General features: G+C 44.6%; 1 protein-coding gene across 37 annotated transcripts in view; it reads right to left on the minus strand.

The window, feature by feature from the left end:
* Positions 1 to 3,388, minus strand: part of SORBS1 (sorbin and SH3 domain containing 1) — a 78,642-nt gene extending 75,254 nt beyond the window's left edge. For 35 of the 37 annotated variants that reach the window (XM_054831323.1, XM_054831316.1, XM_054831318.1 and 32 more), the window contains exon 1: positions 3,247 to 3,379. In XM_054831323.1, the coding sequence (XP_054687298.1) occupies positions 3,247 to 3,278 (32 nt within the window). In that variant the 5' untranslated portion in view covers positions 3,279 to 3,379. Of the gene's footprint in view, positions 1 to 3,246 lie in introns of all 37 variants that reach the window. The other 2 variants (XM_054831300.1, XM_054831301.1) reach the window with 1 other exon arrangement.
* Positions 3,389 to 9,887: the final 6,499 nt, after the last annotated feature.

Genomic DNA, 9,887 nt, shown 5'->3' on the forward strand with positions numbered 1-9,887 from the left:
GCTTGCATGCTGTTTCTGATTTGCAACCTAAATTTAATTCATGAACAGCTACAGCTAAATTGTTTTGGACCAACACAATTTTTCTGTTTAAGCAGCTCCTCCTCCTTGCGCTCACCCCCATCCACGCATTTTTAGAAAGCGATTGCACCTCTGGGTCTTCATTTTGCAAGCCTGTAAACAAGCATTTCCAAAGCAATTGGTCTGCATGTTGTCACCCATCTCATTAAAATCTGGCAAATAGCGGAAGATTTTAAAAGGTCGGCAGTCCAAAGTCTAAACTCCGCTTAATGTTGCGGAACCAGAGAGCAAAACCTACAGCTGACAAGCCCAGCAGCTGAAAAGGAAGGTTTAAAAAGTAAATCAGCCTTTTTTGTGCATTCTAATTCTGGCCTGTCTACTAAAACCAATTCTGTAGCCAGGGCTAGTTCAGCTAGTGATTTGATGTCTACAGGGACCTCCCCGCAAAGAAATATACTGGAATAATTTCACATCAGCTGCTGAACCTTCATTAAGTGACAATGACTTATACCTGCAGGGTTGTGGGGATGCAAGGTGGGTCCTGCTTGAGCCATCAACCTCCTGCTCTGCTACAGACACAGGGCTTGGAAAACAGCCGTCCAGAGTGTTGTTTGGCAGAGAGCATACAGAAGAGTAACTTGACATGCCGTGCATCACTGGTTCCCTCTGGATAAGTTAACTGCTCTTATCAGTAGCCTTACAGCCAAAACCACTTCTCCTCATCACAATAGATTTTAAATACACTGTAACTGGGCTTTGACTTCCTCCCAAGTCTGTCATGACTGCCCCGTGTTTTTTGTATTTGATCGCTGAGATCATGGTGCTGTAGCTGTGGCCCATGTATCATTCGTGTCTGCTGAAGAAACAAATGCCTTTCTGCCGCACCCATATGGCCAAGCAGCTCACACAAACATTTCTAAACTTCAGAAAGAAAAATAAAAATTTCTAGGATATTTTAAATAAAAATCTTACGTTCATCTTAGCAGGAAACATAAGGCACAGTATTTGAGAGCAGCAGAAGCTGAGATTTCTGCTCAGATTTATCGGTGATATGTATGCTAACACCTCATAGATGGAAGCACTTCACAAACAAGCTGATGTACACCCTATACAAGGGAGCTCACCAGGCACAGCTCTCAGGCCGCTGACTCCAGAGGGAAAGCTGTAAATGATTTAACAGCATACCGCAACCTGGGACTGTTCAGGACACTTAACTCAACTGAGACTCATACAAGAATTTGGGCAGGGAGCATGTAACTACTGAAATTGGGATTTATTTACAGTTAAGGGGTAATTAATTCAATTACACCAGATTTACTTTTTTGCAAAAGGGAAATCTTTCAGACAATCTGCAATGACCGCACCTAGCAAGAGGATGCTGGTTTCATACTTTGGCTGGAAGAAATAGAAGATTCAGTGAGTTCAAGCTGTTGTGAGACTACTTGTAAGTTGTGCAGCTGGGGTGCTCTTCGTACTGCACTTAACTCTCTGTACACCTCGATACAGGGCCACTTGTGCCTCTGCAGAACAACTGCTCTAAATAAACAGACCCAAATTCCAGAAGCCCTAATTACGTAGAACAATGGATCCATTCAGCTGACTGCGGAATTGAGGGACACAAACACTACATTGCATTTACTATAGTGAATGGCATTCTATAAATACAATTAGATCATCTAAACAACATCCAGCAGCTTCTCTTGCATGATTTTGTATAACAAAGACTACAAAGGCTGTCTTCACCTCTGTCACACACTCTCAAACAGTGAAGCAGCAAATAAGAAGTTGCAGTAAGTAGAAATACTAATTAGAGATTGACTAGTGTCACAAAGTTCAAATCCAGATTACAAACATTTCACAAAAATGAGGGCGTAGAGAAGATTCTGATACACCTCTGACATATAAACCAGACGCTTTAATGCTACAGACCATCCCAGACACATCCCAAGATTCCTAGTTGTGTAAGGCAGAGAAATTGCACAGGCATTAACAAGTGTTCACTGTGGCAATCACACCAAACATTAATTTTTAATTACGACCTCTGCTAGCACTAGCTGTTTTGAAGCTTTGTACAAACACTCATTAAGCAACAGCTAACACTTTTAAGGTATATAGGTGATATTCCTATTTTATGCAGAGATGGAAGATTTGGGCCTCTATTCTATGCAACATCTGAAATCAGCTGAGTGGGCACAGTGTAACAAGGTGCATGTATTGGTCTTACAGGTTGATTTTTGTATTTTCAGAATAAGCAAAACCAGTTTGAGAGTTGGTTTCATATACACACAAGCAACCGCCAGGGAACCACATAAAGCTAAGCCTAGCCAACGCATATGGGGAGCCAGGCATACAATAGTTCCTACACACCTTTGACACGCCTAGGGATGCAAGTTGAAATTAGACATGGTCATTGTCCTTAGCCTTTGCCAATCCACAGGCATTGCTAGATTAGAAAAACTGCCAGGGAACAGATTCATTTACCTGAATATCAGGTACGAAAAGGTCCCAGCAAAACTCAGAAGGCTGGGCACTGTCACGCATGCAAGGCCAGACAGCAAACCTGTGCCTGCCAGGGAATTCAGGCTGGAGTGCTGGCTTGCTAGCCTCATTGGCCTGCGCTGCCTCTAAATTCACCTAGTCACTGGAGTGAAGAACACAGTGACTGTTCCTCTACTCAGTACTGAAAACACTCTGTGACAACCAGACTGTTGGGTTAAGTAACAGTCTGACATTCCAAGTGTTTCCAGAAACAGTAGAAAGTTACGTTCCAGAAGCCAGTCCTCATCTTCACTTCCCTGTGACTCCTCCAGCCTCAGGTGACCAAATTCACATATTGCTGAGAACTCCACATCCATTTTCATCACTTTCATTTTAGCAACTGCCTCAGAATCAGCATTCAGGAATTACTTTCAATTCCTTCCTCTCATAAAAATAGTCAGGAGAAAGACCAGCCACTAGAAAGACCTGCTTATTTCCGTTAATGAGAACACAAACCCATGTAATGACTACCGTGCTATCTCCTCTCTTTTCAAGCAGCAACTGGAAATACCTATCCAAATTAAAGCAGCGATCTGAAAAAATCAGTGTGTACTGCCCCAACAGACCTACCCACTCAGTACACGTTAGCATATGCCAGTGCCATGTAAAGTCCTGGGAGTTCAGCTCACAGTAGCTCTAGGAGGGCTAGCTTTCGCTAACTGTGACTAAAAAACATATGGATGTCCTTACCTTGATTCAGACTTTTCAGTTAATGGTGCCATTTTCTCAGTCCCTTGATTTCACTCCATTAGAGGCACAAAAGAGTTAAGGAAACCTTTCACTGTGTTGCCCAGTCACTCGGCTGCTGAGGTGTAACAAGAAATTTGTGGAGGCATCTCTCTCTCTCTGGCACCCTTAAATACTTTGCTCCTCCTGCTGCTGTGCTTTAATTAGCCAGTTGGTCCTTAGTCACCCCATCCTGTCACTAGGCTTGCTCACCATCAGCCACCCCCACCCAGTCTGCCTGTCACTCCCTGCCACTGTCACCACAAAAGACACTGACTCTTCCTGCAGCTCTGGAGCTGGGGAAAGGACAGAGAAAAAGTTTGGAGGTGATACTCCATGGTAGCATGGGTATGGGATGCACTTCAGAAGGGAACTGACAGGCAGACTTTGAATAAATATTAAAGTACAGAGAAAGTACTTGAAAAAGCACTTTTTTTTTTTTTTTTTTAAATTTTAAACCAGGCAGCATCTGCTTGTCAAGGAAGGAATAGTTTCATTAGCACTGGACATGGCAGATCCTATTTCAATGGTAGGAGCTGAAGAGGCAGCTAAAGTTTCTGCACTTGGCAGCTGAGATTTGTAGCATAAATACCTGACATGACACAAAGGGAAACTAACTGCTTGCACGGCTATTACATATTATATGCCCACTCCATTGGCATCATAACAGGCATCAAAGGAGCTTTTAAGCCACAAGCTGTACTAGGGTACCCCTAGAGTGGAGTGTCCCCACCACAATGCAGCTTGGCTCCCCTTCTGGCAGCCCAAGACTCACACTGGAGCGGAGGTGGTGCCAACTTTTAGGAGAGTGAGGGTATACTCACACATCCCCAGGGCTGGGCAGCCTGATGGTAAGGAAGATGAGTAGCAGCACATGATCACCCTCCCTTCCTTCCACAGTGAATGTCTACACAACTAATGACTGGGACCAAGACTTCCTGAAATCAGACCTTAGAGGTTGGTTCATGCAAGACCAAGTGGTCACTTAATAGTGGAAATAATTTGAAGGAGACCCTCAAGTCTCAGCACATAGAGGATGACATATACAGGACAACCAGGTGATCAGGCCCATTCAGCATGGGTTCATGAAAGGCAGGTCCTGCTTGACCAACCTGATTTCCTTCTATGACAAGGTGACTTGCTTAGTGGATAAGGGAAAGGCTGTGGATGTTGTCTACTTGGACTTTCGTAAAGCCTTTGACACCATTTCCCACAGCATTCTCCTGGAGAAACTGGCTGCTCATGGCTTGGACAGACGCACTGTTTGCTGGGTAAAAAAAATGGCTGGATGGTCAGGCCCAAAGAGTTGCAGTGAATGGAGTAAAATCCAGTTGCTGGTTGGTCACAAGTGGTGTTTCCCAGGGCTCAGTATTGGGGCCACTTCTATTTAATGTCTTTCTTGATGATCTGGACAAGGGGATCGAGCACACCCTCAGTAAGTTTGCAGATGACACCAAGTTGGGCAGGAGTGTTGATCTGCTTGAGGTTAGGAAGGCTCTCCAGAGGGATCTAGACAGGCTGGATCGATGGGCCAAGGCCAACTGTATGAGGTTCAACAAGGCTCAGTGCTGGGTCCTGCACTTGGGTCATAACAAGCCCATGCAACACTGCAGGCTTGGGAAAGAGTGGCTGGAAAGGTCCTTGGAAGAAAAGGACCTGGGGGTGTTGGTCAACAGCCCAGGTGGCCAAGAAGGCCAACAGCATCCTGGCTTGTATCAGAAATAGCGTTGCCAGCAGGACTGGGGAAGTGATCGTCCCCCTGTACTCAGCACTGGTGAGGCCGCATCTCAAATACTGTGTTCAGTTTTGGGCCCCTCACTACAAGACAGACATTGAGGTGCTGGAGCACGTCCAAAGAAGGGCAACAAAACTGGTGAAGGGTCTGAAGCACAAGTCTTACGAGGAGTGGCCTAGAGAAAAGAAGGCTGAGGGGAGACCTAATCACTCTCTACAACCACCTGAAAGGAGGTTGTAGCCTGGTGGGTGTTGGTCTCTTCTCGCAAGTAAGAAACAGTAGAATGAGAGGAAATGGCCTCAAGTTGTGCCAGGGGAAGTTTATATTGGATATTAGGAAAAATTTCTTCACTAAAAGGGTGTCAAGCACTGGGACAGGCTGCCCAGGGAAGTGGTTGAGTCGCCACCTCTGGAGGTATTTAAAAGATGTGTAGATGTGGTACTTAGGGATGAGGTTTAGTGGTGGACTTGGTGATCATAAAGGTCTTTTCCAACCTAAATGATTCTATGATTCTAAGTCTCTTGGTACTGTCTTTTGTCACCAGACCACAGCCACCAGTGCATCAAGCACTACTGGCTTTTCTGACTGACACTCCAGAGTGTCTCTCTGTCTACAGCCTGACTCTGGATTTTGATACCTCAAATATGCATGTACAGGCATTGATCTGCTGCCAAACTCACAGACTGAAAAAACTGTACTGACTATTATTGCAAGGCGAGCATCTCAGCATCCAAACAAGACCTAGAAAGCAACACAGATGGCAAGAGTTGCTGATTGCAGAAGGGCACAGAGCAAAGGTTACTGTGTGGGTCAACACTTACTCTAACTTCAGACGGTTTCAGTAAAACGTTAGTGAAGGACACAGAACAAAGGTCTCCAAATACCTACACACATAAACCACCCATACTGATGCACTGTGAAATGCTGACTGGGGTTCTGTCAGCAACAGCAGCTCTCCTTTTTCTTCCCCAATACACCTTTAGCATCCCAATACTTACCTCCCACCAAATAAATCATTTATTTGTTAGCACAATTCTGACTTGGCTAAGGGGCCAGAAGAGGTTGCAAAAGGCTGCTCTATCTTACTCCATTTAAGACCAATCCCATACCTCAGTGTGAACATGCCACTGGTAGCTCTAATTAGAGTAAACGAAGGGCCCCTGAGCCCCCATTTACTACCACATCCCATAAGACTAATGCTGCAGAGCTTGTATCTGGGGTTTTGGTTTCATTTATCCCAGCAGATATAAGAGGCTATCTGCAAAATTCAGGTCTGGATCTAGGTGTAGACTCCAGCCCCTTTAAAAGTCAGGTATATTTGGTTTGGGTGGAGGAGGAAGAGAATTATTTCAGACATATCAACAGTCAGAATAAAGGATTATGGAAAATAGTATGTTTTGAATGGTCAGACCCTACTGTCCTCTCTGCAAAAAAAACCCAAAACAACAAACCCCCCCAAACCCCATCCTGTTCTCCAAAACAAACCAGGAAAGCCAACGAAAAAGCCCACAACATTGTCCAAAGCAAGCTGTGCAGTCATCACCAGCTCCAATTACTTGAAACATACATGTTTATACAACAGTACACAACAGGACACCTCCCTCACCATCCAAAGATAACCTCCTTGATCTCCTTCAAGTCTGTTGTGGAGCTTGGATCACATGAAAGTGTCAGCTGGAAGCCCTGCTTGCTGTGGAGCAGGGGTTTATAAACAAGCCTCTGATAGTTTGTCTTCAGGCAATAAAAAATGATCATGATTAAAATGTTGAGAGAATAGAAATCATACTGTAAATATAACAGCTTGTGAACCAAAGAATGGCACCTAGGAAGTAGGGAAGGATCCAGGGGCTGGCTCAGGTCCAAACTTAGGAAAGTTCAGGTCAAGAATTGAGTCTGAAACACTTCTGTCTTTGCAGGAACCAGCTTAGACAACCTTCAAACATCTTGGCAAGGAGGGAGGAGTTTCTGCTACAGACAACCACTTGGATGGAAAACTGAATTTTCACAGAATTTGCTATTTCACTTCAGTGAAGGGAGAACTAGGCAGCAAGCTTTGCACGGCTGCACGGCTACACAGCTTGTTTCCAAAGTCAACCTTGAGTGCAGGATAAAAAGCTTTATGAAGTGTTGCTGTTTTACAATCAACCCACAGTAATTGTGTACTATGCACTGCAATTTTCCTGGCACCTACTGCTGCACAACCACTGCTGTATTTTTTCCGCATAATACCCATGTCTTTGCGAAAGACAACATCGCCTAACAGCTGAAGGAAATAGCAAAAGGGACTAAACAATTTGCATAACAAAGGAAGTCTTTGGCATAACAGGGGCAGATGCCAGTTCTAGGATGTTCTGGACCACTGCTCTAGTAGCCACTCAACAAGCCCACCCTCATCATGTCTGTTTTGCTACCAATGTCATAAACAAATCCTTTCACTGGAGGGAGTAGGTTGTTCCAATTATAAGCTACCTTGGAAAGCTTGCTGTACGATCCGTGTAGTTTTCATGTTTTGATAAATGTCACGCAGCCATACTAGTTCTTTTATGCCACCCCAATATGCCATGGGGCTAGACTTTCCAGCCACCAGAAGAGGTCAAAGAGGTGCTGTGACATGTAGTTTAGAAAAGGATGTATTTTGATAGATCCAGGAGATGCTAAGCAAAAGTGATGGAGCTTACTTGGTTCTGCAGATGGAGGAGGAAGGCAAGCAAACTTACATCATGCTCGTGCTTTTAATTCGGTTCCCTCTGAGTTCTGGGGTTTGAATTGCAAAACAAAACTCAGTTAAATTAACATGCTGCTGCTAGAGTTCCACCCAGTTCTGTGAACGAGCACAAACTCATTCACCCAGCATCCTCACCCTGCTGGGCTGCAGCTTCTGCTTTGTTACAAAACAGCCACCCAGGCTCTGGTTAGGATAGTTTTTACAGCACCCTCCCTGCTATCAGAGATGAGCCCTAGCTTGCTCCAAAGCTCCCAACACCCAGATCTCCTTGGATGCCTCAGCCCTGAGCCTGAACTCTGCAGCTCAGTCCTCCCCAGCTGAAAGCTACAGGAACCAGTGTCACCACAGAATGAAATACTGCTGCCAGGCAGCTTGGTGCAACTGCACAAGGACTCAGGAATCACTTACAGCTGAATCTGCATGGCATGAAGGGGTTCCAACTGTCACCAGAGACTGAGCAAAACTCCTTGTAAAGATGTATACAGGCCTTTTAAGAGCTCTAGATAGGAAATTAATCTGCCAGTAGGAGCAAGTCTGCAGGGCAGAAGACACTAAGGGCTAGCCCTTGTAACAATAATATGTGTATTAATCCAGTGACAGCACATAACCTAAGTGTACAGAGAGAACAGCACAGACAAGACAAACTGCTAGAAAATTTTCTCAAACAGCTGAGAACAGCAAATGCATAATTTGGCTGCCTTGCTGAAGACTGAAGAATGATCCTAGTGTCTCTTCTGGCTGTTGCAGATAAGGGACATGCTGTAGGCTGGTGATCTGGAAATGGAAAAATTGCTACCTGGTAGAATTCACAGTTTGCCACGATTTGGGATCTACAGCATCTTAAGGGAAACGTCTGTGAGAGGCATGGCTCGTGCTGCTATCTTCTACTGACTGCAGAACTCAGCAGGAGCTGGAAAGCACTGCCTCACACCAACACAAGCTGGGAGTGATCAGCTGTTTAGCAGTCACCTGAGCAGCAGTTTCTCCCAGCTCCAACTGATCTGCTGACCTATATAAACTCTCATCCATAAAAGAAAATATAACCTTGCCCATCTACCTTGAACAGTTGCTGACCCTGGTCCAAGCAATTTTGTGGAACTGAGGACCTGCTAAATACAACACTACAGGGAAAAAACCTAGGGCTCAGCTATGCTTACCCAAGTCCTAAGGAAATTAATGGCAGTTACAGCACGCAATCAATAAAACATGCATCCTCACTTGCACATGAGCATCTCCAGCCCTTTGTACCCTGTACTGCCACTTACACTCAGGCAAAATGGAAGAAAAACTTGTATGCTGTCATTTGTGGCATATGTGCCAAACTGGGGCGTGGGACACGAGGATTACGCTCAGTGATCACTGGATTGCTTGAGGCAGAAAAGCCCAGACACCATTCCACTACTACAGCAGACCATCAGTGGCACTTTGTATAACTAGCTGAGGCCAGAGCCATCCTTACTGCTGGTTGCGAAGGTAACAGAATACTGTCCAATCAATATTGAAAGCTTTTGTAATGGTGCTGTTTACCAGTGCTCTTAACCTTTGTGCTGTAAAGCTTAAATTAACTTTAAGGTACGGTCAGGACAAAATCATCTCCTATGATGCACAAAGAAGCTGATTTTTGTAAAATTTTCTCATTTTTCTTCAGACTCAAAATACTCAGATATTTAGCATAATCTCTAGGCCTCTTCCAATGACAGTGATTTGGTAGCTTGTCAAGGGTAAAAAAGGAGAGGTAGGAGTGCAGTAAAGAAGGGAACTAGCAGAAGCAGCAAAGAAAATTCCCTGTGCTCTCTCTCCATCTCAGTATTTTCCTGCAATGCTTTTCCCTTCACCCTAATTGCTAAAGACAAGTGAATATCAAATCAGGCTGCCCACAGCTGATCCTCTGTTCTCCAGGAACAGAGCTACAGAGCCAAAAGCAGCAACATGTCTTCCAGTAGACAAGCCTGGGCATTCATAGAAATTAAGTCCCAAGAGTTCTCCCCAATGTACTTGCTGTGTTTGTCATTAATAAGTAGAGATCCCAAAACACCCAGCTGAAGAGAAATGTGGATTTGCCTCTAACTTGGCCAGCTGGCTGGAATTATTAACCAGTTGCATTTGTAACTACGAAAGCTAATGAGAGAGTAATCATATCTCACA

This window comes from Grus americana, chromosome 7 (genome assembly GCF_028858705.1).
Source record: "Grus americana isolate bGruAme1 chromosome 7, bGruAme1.mat, whole genome shotgun sequence".
Taxonomy (NCBI): Eukaryota; Metazoa; Chordata; class Aves; order Gruiformes; family Gruidae; genus Grus; species Grus americana.